The sequence below is a fragment of the Cyprinodon variegatus genome, unplaced genomic scaffold (assembly GCF_000732505.1).
Source record: "Cyprinodon variegatus isolate N-32 unplaced genomic scaffold, C_variegatus-1.0 Scaffold215, whole genome shotgun sequence".
Taxonomy (NCBI): domain Eukaryota; kingdom Metazoa; phylum Chordata; class Actinopteri; order Cyprinodontiformes; family Cyprinodontidae; genus Cyprinodon; species Cyprinodon variegatus.
In genome coordinates, this window is record NW_015150668.1 from 953,549 (window position 1) to 975,936 (window position 22,388).

General features: G+C 39.0%; 1 protein-coding gene across 1 annotated transcript in view; it reads left to right on the forward strand.

The window, feature by feature from the left end:
- pard3 (par-3 family cell polarity regulator) overlaps window positions 1–22,388 on the forward strand; it is a 337,809-nt gene that overhangs the window by 195,042 nt on the left and 120,379 nt on the right. Inside the window, exons 13-15 of the mRNA XM_015380465.1 lie at window positions 2,973–3,161; window positions 3,262–3,432; window positions 9,243–9,393. Of these exons, the coding sequence (XP_015235951.1) occupies window positions 2,973–3,161; window positions 3,262–3,432; window positions 9,243–9,393 (511 nt within the window). The remainder of the gene's footprint in view (window positions 1–2,972; window positions 3,162–3,261; window positions 3,433–9,242; window positions 9,394–22,388) is intronic.

Genomic DNA, 22,388 nt, shown 5'->3' on the forward strand with positions numbered 1-22,388 from the left:
GTTGGCTAAATGCTAACTGAAAAGCACATCAAAAGACCATGAAAAAGATTAAAAAAAAAGTCAGAAGATGATATAAAAAAGAAAGAAAACAGTTTCAAGTCTTATTCATTTTGAATTGGATGTTCCTGCATTATTATCCTGATGGATGTGAGACAAATGGTGACTCTTTATGGTGGGAGGGTTCTGTCTCTTTTCTAGCTGAGTCCTCACCATCTATTCTACATCCTTCCTCCTGTGCTACTCAGTACAATTCTTCTACCAAAAGCTGACATTGTTTTTGAAAGCTTTCAAACAAAGAAAAACCATAAATGTATTCTTTTTAATGTAAGCAGATAGAAATTTTGATAGTAGAACTGATTTTTATTATATTGAAAACTGTTTTAAATTCAATAAATAATAATTTACTTTTTAAGCTTTAAACTGCATTGTATTTAATTTAAATAGATTTTCTTTTTCAGTCCACCTTCAGTCAACCTGCAGTTATACATGTTTAAGGTTGCCATACTAACTTAATATCCCATAATTGAAATAGTCAGAATTACCGTATTTTTCAGGCTATAAGTTGCACTTTTTTTCAAGGGTTGGCCGGCCAAGCCAAAAAAAAAACCCAAGGAACCTTGCAACCAAAAAAAAGTAATCCAATAACCGGAAAAACAACGAAAAAAAAAACGTTACAACTTACCACAACAAAACAAATTAGAATTACAGCAACAACAACTGAATAAAAATATGCCACCCAAAAGAAATTAATATACTGCTGAATTCAAGCAGAAAGTAATTAAATATGCAGTCGAACAACCAGAGTAGGCCACAGGGCAACTGACGCATTATCACTGCTTCTCAGATGCTCGTTCATGGAATAAAACAATGCGGTTTTTGAGCAGTAGCCTACCATGCGCCAGTTATCAAAAAACAAATTCCATGGATAGAATAACCTTTCTTTTAGTCCGTTGTGACGTATAAGTTTTTTTTTTCGTATTTATGATGCATTATTTGGCTGATGCGACTTAAACTCCAGAGTGATGTATAGTTGGAGTGGCGATACTCTAATATGGCTTTTTAAATTAAATTTCTGTTTCTGAAAGCCCTTCCAAACAATTGCTTCAGATGGCTTCTCAGTTTCTCTCTTTTAGCAGTATTTTGTTTTTCTAACACATACAGCCATGCTGATTGTGGTTTTTATGCTTCCTTGTTTTCACCCTTTCTTGTGTTCCCTCTCATTCATCCAAACACCATCTTCATTTTGCCCCCCCACCACCACTTTGCCTCTCCCTCCATCCCTTTTTCTCCCCCCCTCCATTCCACCAAGAGTAATTCCATCTCTCTCTCTGCAAACAAAGGGGGCTAATAACATGCTGACACCGAGCCTGATGATTGAATTCATTAGGCGTGCACAATAATTGCCAGGCGGCAGCGTGCGCGCACCCTTCCATTCACAGGACAGCTGTCACATAACAAGCAAGAGAGAATGGCTTTTTATTGTTGCACTGGAATAGAAAGTGAGAATGAATATAAGGAATGAAGTGAGAGAAGCACCTGTTGTGGAGAGAAGCATAAGGAAGCTCTCAGCATGTCAATTAGGCTGATGTGCTGGTGCTGGGTTAGTGGGAAGTTTACTGCTGGGTGACATCAAGGTGCAGGTATAGGCTTTACTGGAGTTCTTTCTAACTGATGAGCTTCTATTAGCATCTCCTATAGCAAGACATTCTTCTAGGTATTAGCCGTATGAATCTGTTTTAGCCTATAGATAATACTGAAACTAATTACACCAATATTGAGTTTATTTCCACTGAAAATAAAGTGTATATGACTGTATATCAGCAGCAACAGTCTTCTACGAGAAGTACTGTAGAAGCAGTGCACAGCAAACTTTCCTGCACTGCACATAAAAGCCCAGCATGCTGTCTATTATAATTATAGCTCCCAGGAAAAACCTATAAAATCACAAATCAGGAGATGTCAGTCATATGTGCTGCTGACTGTAGTGAACCAGGCAGTATGGTAAGTTCTGAGGAGGAACAATGTTTCTTATTTTCCCTGGACTGTAGGAGTGTGAAAAAGCTGCCAGCCACTAAGCCAAACTCATGGATCTTCACCATGTTTGTGTGCAGAGATTCCTCCTCCTGACGCATTGGAAAACCCTATTATACTGATCAGCTTACCGTCTTAACTTATGGGAAGTTGTACTAGTCTTGACCACTGAAGGTCTAATATTATCCTAATTTAAATCAGATGCAAACTAGTGGCTTTTATTGTTAAAATTTACAAAGCTAAGGGGTTGTTTTGAAGAAGATGGTTTATCAAGATAGAATTATTGAAATCTTATTCTGCTCCTTTAATAAATATGAGGTTTAATAGGAGACTAACTAGCTTCAGAGCTTAAAATGGCTAGCTGGTAGCTCAGCTGGTGTGGACAGGCCTTTTTTGAGGGGCGGGGCTTATTCAAATTTGTATGTTAAAAGATATGATACAGTATATGTACTTTATTGATCTTTTACTCTTAAAATAATGCATTATTAAAAGGTTTCTTGAGGTAAGCTGTTCATTATTCATTTAAAGGTAATTCATGGTCAACATTTTTAAATTAAAGTATTACACTTATTGAAAATTTTAAGTTTTAATTTTCCTGTTTTTCTTATTCCACATAGTAAAAAGCAGCATTAACAGATATGATGTAATCGGTAACAGATAAGCATGTTTGATGCAAGTGAAACGCTGTTCTGCACCAACAGATGCTGCACCATAAAATGCTCCCTTAATGAACTTGTTTTAATATACTGCTACGTGAGATTCCTCCCATAGGAAATGCTGGGGTACTTGCAGGAGTAAATAGGTTCCTTTAATGATTTGTTGGATGTGTCTGAAAGGGAAGGCTGACTAAAATACTGTTAGAGTAAATTATACAACCTTAAGCAAGCTGTGAAATGTTTTTAATTTGAATTTTCTTTTGTTTTGTCTTTTTTCTGTTATAGAAAACGGATGAGGATGAGTTGGTCCTGACTCCCGATGGGACCAGAGAGTTCCTGACCTTTGAGATCCCACTCAGTGACTCGGGCTCAGCGGGTTTAGGTGTCAGTGTTAAAGGCAACCGCTCCAAGGAAAATCATGCAGATCTTGGCATTTTTGTCAAATCAATCATAAATGGTGGAGCAGCATGCAAGGTACTAATTAAACATCCTGTAATGTATCAGCTGTTAAATCAGCATAGCTATGTTCCATCATTTCTAAGAAGTAATGGACCACGTTCCTTTGAACGAACAGGATGGACGTTTGATTGTAAACGACCAGCTGATCGCTGTGAATGGAGAATCGCTGTTGGGGAAAACCAACCAAGATGCCATGGAGACGCTGCGGAAGTCCATGTCAACTGAAGGCAACAAACGAGGGATGATCCAGCTTATAGTGGCCAGACGAGTTGCCAAGAGAAATGAGGTATGGAAAGAATAGGAGCAAAATTTAGGGCTAGCGATACAGCCTCAAATCAATACCTCGATATATTGGGCAGTTTTACCTCGGTAATGATAAATGGATGATAAATGCTCCAGCTACTCTATCAGAAATAAAGAGATGTACAGGAAATGCAACTGATCTGTTAATAAATGATTTTCTGAATAAATCACATTACATATTACTATCAATTGAATATTAAAGTCTTTTTCCCATTCAGGTTTAAACATTCAACAATGTCTTATTAACAGGAGAAAAATGTTACCTCTCTTGGTAAACGTTTTTGCACAAAGGTAATGGAGCCTTTTGCACATCTTTAAACTGGACTGAGTGGCCGTGCTGTAGGTGGTGGAGGTTGCATGTTTTACATTACGTAGTCCCGACAGTTTTCAGACAAGCTTCGCATTTCGTGTTCTTTTGCCCAAATTTATGGCGTAATTTTGATGCCACCGAACTGAGCGTGCAGTGAGAACAATGTGCGTCGTTTAAACTCACACATTCTCACTCAAAACTTGTCTGTCACAAGATCAGCTCTGACATCGCACTCTTGACTTCCTCTCTGCACGCTCGGCTTAATCTCTGCTCTTGTTCGGCTCCACAGGATTAACTGATGTCATTTAGTTTACCACTGCGTTAGACGCTTCTTCACTGGGCTCATCTGCCATTCTCTTTCTTTACGTTTTGACTGAATGGGTAGAGTCGCGTAATTAGACACACTCTGCCGTATCTTAAAGGGGAAGGAAATACCAGCCACCTTGCACACAGGAAAAACGCCAGAATTAAGTTTTTTGCTTTTACTGAAATGGAAAATTGTTTCCAGTTACCAAAAAGTTGTTGCCAGTTACCATAGTGAATGGCGGTAATAGTAAAAATCCGGTTTATCGCCCAGTCCTACCAGAATTAATATAAACTTCTTGTCTACTTCCTTGGTTAATTTTCATTCTTGGCCAGCTTGTTAGTTTAGGTTTTTCACCATTTCTTGGTGGATGTGCCTTTGTCATACTTCACTAGGTCTAACTGTGCACTCTGAGCTGATTGTTCTCTAATCTCTTCAAACAGACCTCCTACCCAGTATCGAAAAATTTAGTGGAAATAAAAAAAAAATTAAGAAAAACATCCTAGATTTTCAGATTGTTTGCGAAAATGAGTAATATGCAACTTTATGTTGGTCTTCTACATAAAAGCCACACATAATACACAGAGACTGTGATTGTTATGCAAGAAATGCCACTGCTGAGTTAAAGCTTTCCAAGGTACTGAACCATATAATATGTAGGGCTTAAGTTGTTTTCCAGTTTTAGACTAAAGAGGTAAAGCTTTAATTCCATACGATCCTCTTTGTGATAAAAATACGACTCACCCCAAAGCAGACCACCTGGAACTGCTCCTTATGAGCATCACTTAATTATTTCATGTAGTAACAGGAAGTATTCAGGTCAGTGTGATTTACCAACCCCCCCCAAACACTAACACGCCTCCCATGGGGCAGGCAGAGGAATGAAAACGTACTACAAACCAAGCAACAAAACTTTTTTTTGCCCCTTTACCTTCCTTCAATGTCATGTCTTTACATTCCCTGTACACCTCGGTCTGTCACCTGCTTGAAAGCTAAGGCTGAGTGAGTGTTGGTGTGCGAGTGTACGCCTCTGGCTCTACCAGACTTCCCTGCTCTCCTTCCCCAACCAGGTGTGTCAAAGTTTAGATTTCCCCTCGGCCCCGGCTGGTAATTGAAAGCAGAGGCTCAGCCTGGAGGTGTTTTTTTTTGCCGTGCGTCGACGTGTATGCATGTGTTTGCATCAGCCTCTTGTTTATGTATGCATAGACGGGCAGTAAGGTGTGTGGTTAGGGCAACCAATTTGTGCGTTTATTCATTTATTTTCAAGGCTGTTTCTGTGTTTGTTTAGGAGAGCCAGTGTTTACCTGTGCTTTAATGCAGTGAGACTCAGAGTATAAGGAATTAATAAAATTCAGGCCTGGTTAGTCTTTCTGTGTTTGTTTCACATGCACAGCTGGAGGCATGGCCTGGGGCTGCCCAAGTGTCTGGCTGTTTATAAGAAAAATGCTCCACAACACTCGGAAAATACAAAGATGGAAAACAGTTTACTGCACTTTGACTGTACGTAGAGGATTTACAAACCCTCTCTGGAGTTACTGCAAAATAATGACGTCCTCTGCAGCTGTCAGTCAAAAAGAAAAAAAAGGATCTTATAATAACTAATTACTGCTGGATGAGAGCCTTGGCTCATTTTTGACATTTTCCTGACATATGGGATCAAGTAATCCTGTATTTACTTTCCTCTCCATGTCTCCATCCCCTGACAGCCAATCTCAAATCAATCTGCAATGTTTGTCGCTGCATAAATCACAAACCCAACTGCTTCCGCTCCTTCAACCGAGCCCAGAAACACAGCAAATTGAGAGCAGCGCACTTCCACACACCACCGCTGGCCTCCCCGCTGGGATCCAGCCCTTCCCCGAGCTCAGCTATCAGCCTGAATATGCAATGAGCTGCGGCATGGTTTGTCGATGCGTTGTCGGCCTGCTAAATCCCCTCTGCTATTACAGAGGCATTTCAGCCCCGCTCCTCAGTCGGCCAATTCATTAACTACCTCATTTAGAGTCAAGAGCAGCCAGCAGTCACTGCACCATATGGCGACCTTTGAAATTAGTTTGTTTCCGAAGTTGATTTGTTGGCTCTGTGTGAAGTTTTGATTGGTTTTCTTCATTCAACTGTGATTCAGTCATTTGTTTACCTCCAATGCAAGGAAAGCCGCGGCACTGCTAATGAAGATCTTATCTGGCATTAGTAAAACCTGGAGTCCATTAGAGCTTTTATTGATTAACGTCTATCAGTCTCTTTCCAATTGGTTTGAGGTAATTTACTCATATTTCTCTCAGTGTTTCCAGCTCATATCCAATACCAGTTAGAACAGGTTTGTGTTTTCATAAAATAATTGATGTGGAAACATTTTAATTGTCATCCCAGTGGCCTATTGATATGTTGCCTCAAATTGCATAGCCTTGCTCAGCCCAAGGAAATCAATGTTTTTCCTTCTTGTCTCAATCATTGCTTTGACTTTTAGGACCATTATCTTACTTGGAGTATCGGCCTTATGTATTTTGTCTCTCGGACCCCCTTTTCAGACACTTAGAATGGTACGGGGAATTGCAGGCTAACAAAAGAAGCCAAATGACCCCCATTGCAAAGGGGTGGACTCATCCGTCCGTTTCAATTTGCATCTTTTCAAGACAAAAACAAGGTTTTGATGGGCTACTGTATAAAACCTCGAACTCAACGCTGTTTCAGACATTTTGAATTGAAAAGGCTTCCTGGATGGGAAGCGAAATGTCTTCAAACTTGGAAACAAAGTCCAGTGGATTGTTTAATTTTTTTGGTTTTTTTTGGGAGAGTCTCTTGCTTGCATTCCTCTTTTTGGGTCAGGTTTTCTGTTTACCTTCAGATATACCTTGACCATCTTGTTTCTGTCTTGCATTAAGTTTTGTTCAGCATCTTTGATGACGTTATGGTGCTATGCGATTGGCTCATTCAATATTTGATGTAACCAATGGTTAAGTAAGAGGTATACCTAATAAATCAATGAGTAAATCCCCCTTTCTTCAGTTTTCTCCTCTCTGGTCCCATTGTTGGACTCATATCCCCATATAAAGCCCAGATCTGTTTGTTTACACTAGTTTATAGCAATGCCTTAACCGTTTAGTAAGAGGTAAGGATCATTGGTCAAAGACCTTATGCCAAAATCGAATCCCAGCCTGCCCAGTTACAGCATTGATTGGGGTAATTTTGCTCCAGTATTGACTCCAGTGTTATCTCTTGTTACCTGATGCCGGCGACAGTGGTTATCTTCATAGCAAAGCCTGTCATCACTGTCAGCAAGAAATACAGAAGCCATTGCAAATCAATGGAGTCAATGATCCAATGGACAAACACTGAGGGCAGAGACCCCCGCGCTGACTTCTCCCGGGCTGTAGATGGGAGCTGCTTTGTGACAGACTCTGCAAATAGTCTATTTGTCGGGCAAACAAGGAAGCGTCCTCAAAGGTCTTGAGGGAAATGTCAGGACGGTGGTACGTTAACCTTCTCCATGGCTCAGCTGGCTTGTTAACAGCTGGTGACTCAATGGCCTGTTGAGAATGTCTGCTCATTTATTTTTGTTATCACACAGGTCGCATTAGGATTGAGACCTGCCCCTGTGCTCAACCGTATGTGTTTACACTATTTTAGCAAGGCTCATTCCCTAGGGGGATACTTTCTGACTTTTATTTCATGTCACCAAGGTTGTTTTAATGTGCTGCTCCTCATAAACACCTTTAGTTTGTTTTGGTCCACATTTCAATAGACGTCTAGAACAATGTGATCAGATGAAAGGATGGATTATTAAAAAAAAACAAAAAAGTAAAGTTCGGTTTGCTCATAGAGATTTAATCATCTTTAGCACTTCCACCCAGGTCTTTATGGCACTTTATGCATGTAGTGCTAATTACCATCCGCTGAACACCAAGAAGGTGGTACAACATTAGGCTGTCTTCACTCTGCAGATTTTTATGCTAAATTCCATTTTTATTGTCAGATTAGATTTTTGTGTCACTGTTCACATGACGTCTCAAATAGTGGCACTGAAGGGACCAGCATGCACAGAAGAACAACAACAAGATCTCTCAATGGGTGGATTGAAAGCCTTTAACCAGTGGAAGTAGCTGGATGATACAGCAAACAATTAGAAAAAGGAGAAGGAGAGCAAACTGTTCATAGTGGCTTTCTGTGGAGCAGTGGCAGCAACGTAGTCAGTCAACTGACCTGTTACGATATGACCCCTCATGTTTCTCTTGGATCATTTTATCTGCCAAAATACTTATTAATTTCACAATGTTGTCTTTCCACTGTACACCTCCGTCTATGCTGTTCCACACTTTCAGTACAAAGTGACATTGTAACACAATTTATGAGACGGGTCACTCGGCTGTTCAGACTGCAGTCAGATCCCAAAAGATCCAACCTGTAACAGTTTAACAGCATGGGGACAAAAACAATCCCGACAAAACAAAAACGATAAACATAGATGGAGATGTACAATGGAGGGATCATATTTTGAAAATTATTCAAGCATTTGGGGGGATGCAACACTGCAAAAGAAACTTGAGGGGTCATACTGTAACTGTCAGGGAGGCAGAGGTGAGTTCTTGAAGATTTAATAAAAATTACTCACAGGCAACTGAGGCATGAATCCAAAAACCCAACATAAAAAGTACAGAAAAAAACAGAACCAGGGAGACATCAGGAAAAACAGGACCTCAACATGCATGAGGAGCCGGGAAAAGAAAAGGAACCAGCACTGAGGAGCTGCACTGGGAGAGTATATATGGGACACTGAACAAAGATGCCACTAATGAGCTGATTGGGAGCAGGTGTGAACAGAGGTTTCTAGAAGGGAGCTAGGAAAAAGGAGAACACTAGAGGGCAATCAAGAAAAACCTAAGAAATCAAATATATACAGAAAACACAACAAAGTAGGAATTAAACCAATAAAACTAGAAAACAAAGAAAACCATGGATTAAAGTGAAACTGAAAACTCAAAAGAAAACTTAACAAGACCATGACAGTAAGTGGTCAGTTGACTACAATGCTGTATTGATGCATTTGTCTTTGGAGATGTTGCTGCCACTGCTTCTCCTTGAAGCTGCAGTTAATAGTTTGAAAAGATCGGGGTTGAGGGTGCAAAATGAAGGAGAAGGGGTCTGATTGGATTCAGCCTAACAGTTTTTCTCTCTGTTTCAGGAGACTTCAGGGAGCCAACTGGTACCTCAGCAGACGGCAAACACAACTCTGGACGATCACGAGCGCAGAATCTCCCACTCTCTCTATGGAGGCCTGGAAGGCCTGGATGACAACTTGATGCCACGCCAAGGAATGATTCCACGCACAATAGGTACCATTCAAAGCTTCTTTTTCCTCATTTTAACTTGGTGCTTTTTGAAGAATCATAGGCAGCTTCCTTTGCTTCAGCCTCCATTAATAAACCTACATTAGGTAAGGTGGGAAACAGCTGGTTTCATCAGAACTATCAGCTCCTGTATTGTTCTGCTCTGCATTGGAAAGCATAGTTCATATTGGAAACCAAGTCCAGTGGATATTTTTTGATTTTTTACGGAATGACTATGACCTGGATGACTGAGAACCTTCATCAGCATAGTTCATATTGCTCTGCTGAATTATGTAGCTTATTTTAGCCAGTTGGTTGAATGTCAATCAAAATCGTCAAATATGAAGAGCTCTTAGTTTAAAGGCTATCAAACAAAATTGACCACTAAAAATGACCAAGAATTGCATTTTCAATTGTGGGCCAATAGACCTTTAAAGCTCAAATAGAAAACACATACTTATAATTTCTAATTTCATATTATGTACAAAATTAAAGACATCACAAGTGAAAAAAATATCCAGCATTTTGTTGTTTATGGCATAAACTAATGCACTAAGATAGCAGACAAGCCAAAATTCCTTATTCAGTAATATGACCCACTGAGGTGCTGTGGGATGCTGTGACGTCAGTTTAGTCAGGAAGTAGTCATTTTACATAGCCAATCCATATTTATTCACCTTTGTAAATGAGTTTTTATCCTTTAATGAGGACGAATACAAAGCAATCAGTCTTAGTGGTTTTATTAATGCTCGCTGGTTTAATCAAAGCTGCTAAATGTTCTTTGTTCACACACGATAAAACTGCTCTAGACGCACTCCTTTCTATTTGTGATGACGCAACAAACTGCACAGCCAGCACACAGAAACGTCAAGTTTCTGAGTTCAGAGGTGTCAGCAGACAGGTTTGAGTGAAGGGGTGCAAGTTTGAACGCTGCACATCTGCGCGCTCAGGTCAGTTGTACAAACATTATGCCAGAGAAAGCGAAACATCCCCCTCACCGTTCTGAATATAAGAAGTTTTCGACACAGCAAAGTAAACTGACGCCAGACATGCCCACTCCATCTGTGGCGGACATGTTGGAAAATGCAAGAAAGTTTCCCAGTGATTCTGCCAAGGTTTAGGGCATTACCTTGATTGATTTTTGTTTTTTACAATCCCTTTAAATAGATCTAAACTCAATGTTCTAGTAAATTTTGCACCATGTTTATTTATTTTTGCACTGCACCGAACATTTTCATATCAATACCTTTTGCAGCATGACTTTAAACTGGTTTTCCTTTTCTCCTACAGTCTACATTCTTGCATCACTGCTGCATTTCATGAAGGATAAAGTTCATTCACTGCTGAAAAGCTATATGCATCGATAAAGTTTGTCATTAGAAAAACTGCCAGTGGTCAATACATATTTTGATACTTCTGTAATTGATTTATTGAGATGCCTTGATTTATGCATCGTAACCCAGACTCCTATGGTTCTAATATTTGGCAGGATTTCTTTCGTGTTTCCATTTTCAGTTCTCAACCTTGGTAGCTTAAACTTTGTCAATTTAACAGATAGAGGAAAAGTTGCTGCTAAACAACAAGTTGAAATGTTAAACACAGGATTTATATGAACAGGAAATGGACCTATTTCCATTAAACCTGAATGTTGTTTAATCATCTTAAGACACACAGATGGTCCACGCTGCTCGCATCACACTGCTGTTTTTTTTTTTTTTTAGCTAATTTGGAACTTAACTTGCTCTCTTTTATTTACTTTCTGTGTTTATCAAGCTTTGCAGGTTTTACAGAAATGACAGATTTTTGACTCTTCAGATAAAATTGCAAAAATAAGGTCCTCTACAATCTATTTCTTTTTTAATTAATATTATTTCCGTGTTATAATCCAATGGTACCATCTGCTCTCTTTTTGTCTCTTTCTGTCTGTTTTCTTTAAAGTCTAAGAACATCAGGGAGCAACAGACTTGTCCTTTTTACATCTTCTCATCACCGCCTGTTCTTCATACATATGCAGATATGCGTGTCTTAAAACCTTTCTGTTACTGTGACCTAAAACAGGCAATGAAATGGCTTTAAAGTGTGGGGGGGTCGTAAACATATGTGTTGGACAGAGTGGAAGAGATTAGCGAGCATATTCATATGCATATGTAGGAGCTTTAGATGCAGCTGTGCAGGATTGCATGTCTGCAGAACATAAATTACTGCTTGATGGATTGCTGGTTAAATTTCCTGATGACTCAAAAAAAAAGAGGACTTCTGTACAGCAGATGGTGCAACGACACAGATTGCCGGTTTTCATTTCCCAAAACTACAAATAAGACAAACTTTGATTTAATTTTTTTCTTCTAGCCTTTGTTTGGTTTGGTGCATTTTTATTTTCATAAAACAAAAATGTTAGAAATCTGAGTCTACAGCGTCACATATAAATAGTTTTAGCCAAAGAGGAGTTGATGCACTAACTTTTAATCAGTTTTTTAAATGAGCTTCCGCTAACTCTGCCTCATTAATCAGTGCAACATAATGCTAACGTGAGAACTCTGCTTTCCCTTCATGCAAATTGGTTGACACTGGTACCGCTGTGAGTGTAAACAAAGGAGGGTGACAGAGAAAGTGTTAATAGGTGAAGCTCCATCATGCTGCTGCTGCAGCGGCTACGTTCAGCCATGCTTAACAAACAGCAACAACTTATAATGAGCCTGCAGGGTCGAATGTGAAGACTGATCTAACTCATGTGAACAAGATCATTGTTACTTTGCCTTCAGACATGTTGATGGGGCTGTGATGGCAAGTGTTTACTACGATTTATGTATGTAGTCCTGTGCAAAACTTCCAAGTCATCATCTTATTTCCATATGCAGATATGGATATTTATTTACATTTCCTTTAGATTTCTTACTGTTTTCTTTGATGTTTGGCTGCACTTTGTTTGTTCTAACTTTAGAAATCAAAGTATTTTATTGTCCAGTGTTCAGGAAAATTAGTTTTTCTCAACTGCAACTGAGAGTGGAAAGGTACTGAAGGGATAACTACAGAAGATTCATAAGATACAGTTATCAAAAACGGTGAACTGGAATGAAATGTGTGCAAGAAATATGCAAAATATCCATTTAACAGTTGCAAAGACAAACTATTTACTATGAAAATGTTTTAAAACATTTAGTCAACAGCGGGGAATGTAAACAGCTTATTGGCTAGAGGGAAGGATGTGTGATAGCGCTCCTTTGTGCATCTAGGATGCAGCGGTCTGTTACTGAAGAAGCCTTCAGTTCTGCAAAAGCTTCATGCATCAGCTGAGAGACATTGTCCAACAGGGATTTATTATTTTCTAGAGCCATTCTGTTTTTAAAGTATTCTAGTAACGATTTGGTCTTCCTGATGAGTTAGTCTCGAGGCTGATTTAAACTCAGAAACCAGGTCATCTGCTTGTAGGGCTGGGTACCTAACTTCGGTTCTTTTATGGTACCGACCGAAATGCTTCGGTTCTACCGAGTATCGAAACATGTCTCGTCTTTCGGTACCAACTTTCGGTGATTGGCTGTAACACTTAACGTGATTGCGTCATCCAGGAAAAATACACAGCTGGTCCCGCCTACAGCCAGGGTTCATGTGTATCTGTTGTGAACTGGTTGCAGCGTCGTTAAACCACTTTAAAATGCTCCCCAGGTCAAAAGTGTGGCTTCACTTTATTAAGACTGATGCCAATAGTGCGCAATGCAATACATCGTGCACGGAAACAATTTAAGAGCAGAACGTTGCTCGGTGTTTGACTGCAAGAAGAGCGGACCGCAGCCAGCGCGACCATCCTCCTCTCAGCAGCCCGTGGGCAGAGCAAAGCCAGAGCGGAGTGAATCATGCGAGACACTCATGGAGAATGCTGCTTTCAAACTGGACGCAGCAGGAGCAGCAAAATCACGTCTGCTGCTTCCTTTTTGCTGCTTGTACCAGCTTCTGACGCACGGCTGAAGAAGCTTTGCTGCTCTGGCTGCGCGGTCGAAAAGTGGCTCTGACGCGCGTTGGGCGTAGCTACTCTATCCTTTCTTTGCCTTGCAGCTATATTTGCTGTGATCAGTGGGAATAAAGTAGTTTTATTATGTTTTTAAGTGGGAAAATCCACCTGAAAACTTAATCAGTGCAGTCAGTTCATCCTGCCTTCCAATATTTCTGTCGGAGCCGCTCAGACCCCCACATACCAGCGGTGCGCTGTCAGTACAGTAGGATCCCATTCAACAGGCTTGTTTGTCAGACATGGTAATTTTTCTAAAGGAAAACTGCTAAGTAAAAAGGTCCTCACAATGTAACAGTGAATATTAGACACTGAATTTTTTTTTATTATGTAAGAGGAAAAATGTAAATGGAAAAATCAGAGCTTAAAATAAAACTCAAGATTTGTACTTTTTTATGTTGTGTAATTTTCTTTTTCTTCGAATTGATATTATAAAACTGGTATTGAAAAAAGTATCGTTCAGGAACCGGTATCGAAGTGAAGGTATCGGTATTGGTACCGGAACCGAAAATTTTTGAACAATACCCAGCCCTATCTGCTTGTGTGTCGCAGTGAACGCAAATATGCCGCCGTCCCTTGCGCAGACACTCTGCTGCACCTCTCCAATATTGTAGCTGACCGCAGACAGGAGGCCTCTGATTGGTCAAATCTACATACGTATTTCCTGTTTGGTACCTTACCGGCTTGTTTTGTTTTTTATGACCACCATTTTGGGACGACTCGCCCTCATGTCCCTCCGTCGTCGCACAAACTTCCCCCCAGTTCCTCACCCCCTCGGCCGTGTCTAGGCCCACAGCTAGTTCCTGATTGTTCCTCTTGAGCTGTGGTGTGGAATAACATAGCAAAGACCATGCTTCAAAATTGGGCATTAATAAAAAATATCTGCATCATACCTGCGGCAGGCTACCTGCGACACACTGCTGCAGGAGTATAACCAGCCCTTAACTGCTTCAAAAGCTGAAAAGAAGCTTTATATTTACTTCAGATACGTTTGCTGGAAGGCTAAACCTGCTATCATGTTTATCACTTAAGACATATTCTTTCTTAGATATTTGTTGTTTTTTTCCCCCTTTTTTTTATAGAAGTCTATGAAAGAGGATTATTTTCTTTAAAGGTCTAAAACTGATTTAAGCTACAGTGATGTTATTCACCCCATGTTTTTAGTAAATAAAAACATTGGATGTTGTGGACGGTCAAAATAAAGGATCCAGGATTTCTGCATTAGAAATTAGTCCGTAAAACTAACCCTTCACCCCACCAAGCTATTAAAAACATTATGGAAAGTCTGCAGAGATGCTCATCAAAACCACTTAAATACAGACAGAAAGGCTAGATGCTTAAAAAGAACTTAAAAGTCAAATGTAGAAATGATTGATTGATTCAGCTCCTGAAATAGGTGACAAAAATAATATATATATATATATACACAATATCATATATGTATATCATAAAGGAATAAAGAAGTAAAAAGTTCAACTTGAAGTTAAGTTAAAACTGGTTTTAATGACCTAAAAGGGGTTAAAATGATGCTAGAAAGTTGGACGAAAAGCTAAAGATAGTAACATAGCAGAGGTTACCGCTGTGTGTGATCTTAATGCTTTGTGTATTTGCTGATTCATCAAATCCTGACGAATGTATTTTCTACCATCTGTCCCACCTTACCAAGGAAGGAAAGTGATGTGAGATCTGCAAGAAAAGGTCTCCACACTGCAGGACAGAAAGCATGTCAAACCCATGGTATTTACTACTTATTGGAGAAACATGATACGTTTCCATGCTTTATTAAACACTTAATCAGTCGGTAACAGTCTGACCATCAGAATGCCTAATTCTAACCCTAATATGATTTGTTTGGAAAAAAATCAATTTTACCACATGTGGATTAAAAATCAAGTAGGTAATACATTTCTGCTGACCTGAAAGTGTCCAAGGACTTGAGTTATAAAGCATTACTCAGCAGCAGTGGGTCAGAGGGAGACTGTAGAGGTCAGATGGGGATTAAAGTTTAATTTGCCTCTGTGGTGGAAAGCAGAGAGGATAATAAGCTCCAGGGTTGTGCTTTAAGCCTCAGACTTCTCCTCAATGCTTTAAAGAGTTTCCATTGCCACCAAATCATGACTCGTTGCGCAATAACTGCTATTTGCTAATGTAGTGTTAAAAGTAAAAAGAAAAAAAGTATCATATTCAAAATGAATAGTTGATTGTCTCATTTCCTACATTCATTCACTACTTGGCTACTTTTGGTTCTTTGTTTTTCCTAATCATTCTTACAACCTTAGCATAGCCCTGTGACTCCTCTTTCTGCACCAGCTTTTTATATATGAATAAATGTGATTAAATGCTTTAAATCAGGATTTTGACCCAATAATTTCCTATTTGTTTTTTATTATTTTCTTACACTCAGAAGTGCACATGGTCGTTTGGTTTGAATATAATCCAGCTGCATAATCCTCGTCTCTTTGATGAACCGGTGCATGGACTACTTCCTTAAGCGATGCAAAAAAAGGAAATCTAAATAAGTCATTCTTTCTTAAAATAAGTGAATTTTTTCTTGAATTGAGAAGGAAAGTGATACCCTTTGCCAATGGAACAAGACAATTTACATTTAGGATAAGAGAAAAACAATTGCATTGGGTTATTTCAAGGGTGTATTATCTAATAATCTTATTTTAATAGAAAAAATACTAATTCCGTTGGCAAATATCTTATTTACCTACTCAAATTAAGAGTAAATACGCGTGATTTAAGACATTTGGACTTATTTTTAGATCGTTTTTCAAGTAAAAACTTACTGATAGGACAGGATTATTCTCTAGTTCTACTGGTCTTTATAGCAAAGCAACCCCAAAGCATCACTCTACCTCCACCATGTTTTATTCTCTAAAAGAAGCCCATAGATAGGCTTTATACTGTTCTTGGTGTCTACAGCAGGTTTTGGCCTCGTAAATTGTACCATAACACCAGTTATGTTCAGTCTCCCTTTGCTATTGTTGAACCATAACTGTCAATCTTAATTGAGATTGCTCATGTTTTGTTGGTTTTTGAGGTAGTAGATATGCATATAGTACTAGAGCTTTTTTATTGTCCTGATTAAATTAAATCAAATTAAAGATTTTCTTGTATTTAGGAGAACTGTGAAACAAAAAAGTTGTTTTGATTGTGTTGTTAAGGTTTAACTTTAGGGAAACACAGCGAAAATATGGTAAAATAGAGTATAAACCCGTAAAAGCTTTTATATTCCTCAAAAAAAGAAGTAAAGCGATGTATGAAGTATCTAATTTCATTGTAAAGGAAACAATGGAACTGTCTGAAACATATTTGACCTTTGTGTTTTGCTGAATCTAATCAGTCCTTTTCAGAGTTTGCTAATCATCTCTTGGCTTTGCACCATCTCAAACAGAGCAACAAATGGGCTACATCTGTGTGCAATTTCAGTTCATCTACTATTTTATAACAATGCTTCAGGGAGTTTGTATATAATGATGGATCCACTGATCAGCGTGTAGCTTTCATCGTGTGTGGTCTCCACTTGAAGCTACCGAGGACGATGCAAACTGATTTACTGTTGCCACACTTTATGCTTTCTTGTAAATGACTTCGCTGGTCTGAGTTTGGTGGAGGGATCTGGGAAACTTAGAGATGCCAGCAGCTGAATGTGCTGCTGGCAGCTCCCAGATGTGCATGCACCTAAACACAAAGCAAAGCTTTGCATGCTCAGCACTCGTTTTCTCAAATAGATTATTGTGAGTGCCGACTGGGGGGGGGTCTTTCACAGTTGCCTGGAACAAGTCTGTTGTAAAACTGCCACAAAACATAAATCATGTATTAGAGTTTCTTGGAAGACAATGTTTTTCCTATTCAGAATGTATCGTCTTTTGGCCCCTCTCTAACGCTCTTAGATCACTCACTGGTTGTTCACCCTGAAGATGCTAAGGATAAGAGAGTGACTTAATTATTCCTTCAGGCCAGTTGCTTTCAAGGCCCAGCACCCATGGCAATAACCTCCTTACTAATTATGCAAATAGATCGAGACAAGACGTAATGAAGGGGAAAGAAGAAAACTCTGCCTCTGCTTGTCTTTTGCCCCATTTTATTCTCACCTCACCCTGTTCCCATTTGCATTAAAAATGTTCCACAGTGGACCCATTTGCCTTTTAGGTATTTAGTCTTTCTTTGCACATTATAACGGCCTTCACAGCTACATCTGAATGAAATGCCTCCTATTGTTCCCCTGCAGCTCACTCAGAAGTTATTATGTCCTCCGGGATCATTAAAGCGTAAACATTGGTTTGATTCTCAGGTGATGCTGGGTGTGCACTCCCTCTGCGAGGCAGGATTATTGTTGCTGGACGACGGCTACCCTCGAGTCCTGGCTCTTAAACAAAGAGGCTTTTTTTATGCTCCCTTTTTACCAATCCACTGAGTTGACAGATTCATTGGTTTTCTACTCAGTAGCTGCCAGTTGATTGTACTGCAGTGATTCAAACTGTGACATTGATGGGATTCTCAGTGTTGCCCATTGGGCTGCTTAGGGAAATGGGATTAAGTTGTTGTATGACTACACATGTGTAGGGGTGTGTGGTCTTAAAGAGAAAGAAAGATGCTGAGCTAAAACACTTAAGCCAGACTCTCAAAAATTATATTGAAGCCCCATAAACGGGAGGAGGGAACTGAAAGAAGCAGCAGTTTTTACTAAAATCCCATAAACACAATGTAGATTGACCGTGTTCAAAGGGATGCATGTGCCGACATTTGCTACTGCAGCTCAACATTCCCACATGCAAGTACTACCAATCCTTTATTTGATATGCATGCCCATAATTTTACGTTTTGTTTCATCTTTCTGCTTTGCAAGTAATTTGTTATTATCCAACTAATTAACAGAAACCAGCCAGGCGTTCCTGTGAACATTAACTCTTTGGCCCTGAAAGCACCAGATGCTGAAAAATTACTGGATGGAAAACTTTGGGCGCTTCGACAGTGGAATCTAAATCTATCGCTTGATTTGTCTTAAGATATTTCCTGTGTATTCAGTTCTTGGATTTTCTTTGCTGTTGCTATTGTCTATCCTGGTGCAAAGTGGTAGATATACTACAGTTAGATTCTCTCCGTATTTATGTGGAAGGTTCATGCATTTCCCCAAACTGTCTGTTTGTAGGTGTATAAATAGACTTGTCCCCCCAACCATCCCACCATACATCCATTTTCTTGTCAAACTATCCTTTAATCTTCATCCAACAGTCTATCAATCTACTCATTTTTCCATCCATTTGTCTATCCATCTGTCGACCTGTCAGTTTGTCCATCCATCCATTTAACGCCGTGCTGTCTGTTACAGTCTATCAATCTATCCATCCTTTTGTCCTTTGTTTTGTTTAGACTCAGATCAATTGGTTATACAAAAATAGATTATTTTAACATTGCCAATTCTGTCTGACAAGAATAAATTATTAAACAAACACTAAGAAACTCTACAGCCTTCATAAATATTTTCATACATTTAGTGATTATACTCATGGTCACTACCTAGCTGGTCCTCCTGGGAAATGTTTTTCTTCAGGAAAAAAATATTACAGATTTTGTCTACTGGGTGGAGCCAACAACGGCCCAAACTGAAAGCTCTTTAGAGCTGCTTTGGCAAAGAAGGCCCTAGATATTAGCCTTTAAAGCCCTAAGACTGGTGGCCAGTTGGTTTTTAAACCAATTCATCAGTTCTTGCTTTTGGCCAAACTTCTCTTAGGATATATCTGCAAAAATGTTTCAGTGTGAAGATAAAAACCGTACTGAGGGTCCTGTCACACCTTGTCGATTTAGGCAGTGTATGCCTGGTGCCCCAAAATCTCCTAAAACGCTGGTATACACTGAATTTTCGATGTATTTTTTTTCAATTATAGCCGTATACATTGAGTATTCAGAATGAGTCCAGAACTTGTGTCCAACAACAGCCTAACATATGCATAAAGCACTGCAGCATAATACCCATGAAATGTCACAAGCCAGTGTCCTGAGTGGGGCAGCAATGTGCCCGCAGGCGGCTGGCCTGCGTAAAAAGATTTATTTGATTGCGGTATTAACCTGGCTGCTGTTAACCAACTGCCAATTAAAAAAAAAGAATAAATAAATGAATAAAAAAAAAGTTTGTTGGTCGTGAACGCAGGGAGGATTCATAACACTACCAATACACCATTATACAGTAGCTGTAAGTTAGAAACACATTCAGCGGTCATCTGGAACATGTAAAGTACGTTGATATGCATTGGAGATAAGTTCTTGAAAAGTTATGCATAAGTTATGCACAAGTTACTGATAGGTTTTGGATAAGCAACTTATGAGTGACTAACACTTAACGTATGTCAACAATCAGATAACTTACCTGTAACTTATGCCCCATGACATATGCTGGCATAAGTACTTGCCGTATGTCGACGTGTGCCAGCATGCTTCAGCATACTTCAGCGTGCTCATAACTTATATAAAACGTACCCAAAACTTATCCAACGTATGCCACTACTAATACACATCTTTAAAAAGAAATGTTTTATGACTTTTTCTATGAAAATTGTGATGCTTTTTACATTTTCTCCTTTAAACTGCTTGTCTGACATCATCATCAGACATGTTCAGAGCAGTCGGGCAAAATATGATTAAACCACGTTAATCTGCATTTTAGTTTCTTTCTTTAGGTTACAGATAATGTTCCATAATGTTGACATGGAAGTAAAACATAAAACTCAAGAAGACTATATTTACGTATATTTTACGTTTAGAAAAACGTAGCTCCCGGAAATAGCGTAGGATCCCATTTCCGACGCAGATCGGACAGAGATGAGTGATAAAACAAAAAGGATTTTAAGGCCTTTATTTTCTCAGAAAATACATTATTAACCTTTAACACATTATATTTTAGTACGCTTATTGTTTTTAAGGAGGGGAAACATTTAGGTCTTTAAGGGCCCAGATGTATATCTGGTTGCGCATGTGCAAATGAGCCGATGGTACTGATCGTGCTTCTGAGTTGGAAACCATAGTAACCGTAAACAGCAAATTTTGGAGAAAGAAAAGGGATGTTGTTTTTTCCCTGTTGGATGACTCATTTCCTGTCTGTGATACTATTGCTTCATACTTGATGCTCCCACTACTTCTGATTTTCCTTTTTGACCCTTAGTAGGTTTCAATAGCAGAAATTATAATTCACAAATATGTGTTCAAACCATTATAACCCCACTAATATATATATATATACAGTAATCAATATCCTAACTTTCCTGTATCATCTCTATATAGCTTCCATATTTATTTATTTTATAGCCTCTTACAATCACTCTCTGTTTATATATACCATTTATAGTCAATGCATACTTCTGGATAGATGCAAGTTACATTTTGTTGCTTTGTACTTGTGACAGTGTCATGGCGATAAAGTGGAATTTTAATCTATTCTATTCAATTCTATTCAATTCTAAACAAGGATCTGTGCTCAACCTACATAGTGTTTTCTCTACAACATGCCATGCAAAGACTTTTTAATTGACCCGGACTGTCATACCTTTCAGGCATCCCCTGAATCCTGCTTTGTTTTCCCCTCTGAACTTGTTTCCATCAGTTCATTCACCCTCCTGGCTGGAGGCAGCAGAGCCCAGTAGCACGTCGGCCATCTCTTTGCTCGTTTATGGGAAACAAACAGCAGGCCTGGCTCAGGTCTGCGGCTTTCAACTCCAAACTCTGTCTAAAGACAAACAAACTTCTCCCTAAGCTCAGTACACAAGCCCTTTTGGAGGCGTGGAAGCTCCCGGTTTTTTGATGCCAATTTCAAAACGCAGATTAAAGACGAAGTCATGCGCTGCATATCAATGTTCTTTTAAAGCCTTCATTTTCACAGCCTGAAGAAGGAGACTCTTATATGTTTTTCTCTCTCTGTTGAGGAAAGCTTTTATCTTTATTTGTGGGGGCACAGCTTGAATTAATCTTTGTGTTTTGACATATAAACACCATTGTGCCCTGCTCACAAACTGCTTGGGTAAAAGCTGATTAGCTCTGAGCAGTTTTTCTTTGCTTTTAGACCTTAAAGTAGTTTTTTCAACATTTCCAGTTATATTATATATTTTTTAATAACTGAACCATCACTATCTCTTTTGATGCAATTTTTTTCTTTTTTTGGCAATGCATTCATGAGTTTTAATGAGTTTTTCCTCCTGTTGATTGAATTTAGTTTTTTTTTTTTTTGCCTAGAGCTAAAAAAAACTTGTATTGTGGTCCAAAATATCTCTTTACACTCTGTAGGAATATAAAGGTAAACCAGAGAAATGAAAGAGTTTGTTATTGTTGTTTTTTATGGGACTGAATAATTCATCACTGATAGCATTTGCAACACTTTCACTGTTCTTTTTTTTTGAAACTTTAAAAGAGCTTTGTGGAAAACTATTTTTTCCTATGTGTGCAACTAATAGATCAAAATAAAGAACTACACAGTTTGAGTAATGAACAAATAACAAAAAAACTTTGCTTTTCATATCTTCTGTGTTACATGTCATCCCTTTTTTTCCACATAAAACATCTTCTTTTGAAGTTGTTAACAGAAGCCAGGTCTTGTACTCCTGTATCTGCAAAGTTCCTTAAAGGGTTAGAAGAATAGAGAACGAAGCGGCCGAAGGGAATATTTTTATTCCTGCTTTCAACACCCAGTTTATATATTTCTTTCAAATTTTTTTTCTATCCACCTTTTAAATCTGGTTACATGGCCATCTATCCATCCCTCCCTCCCTCCCTCTCTCTCCATCCACCCATTAATACATCTCTCCATCCATCCATCCATCCATTTAGCCACCCATAATCCATCCATCCACCCATTAATACATCTCTCCATCCTTCCATCCATCCATTTAGCCACCCATAATCCTTCCATCCACCCATCAATCTATCCATCCATCCACCCATCAATCTATCCATCCATCCACCCATCAATCTATCCATCCATCCACCCATCAATCTATCCATCCAT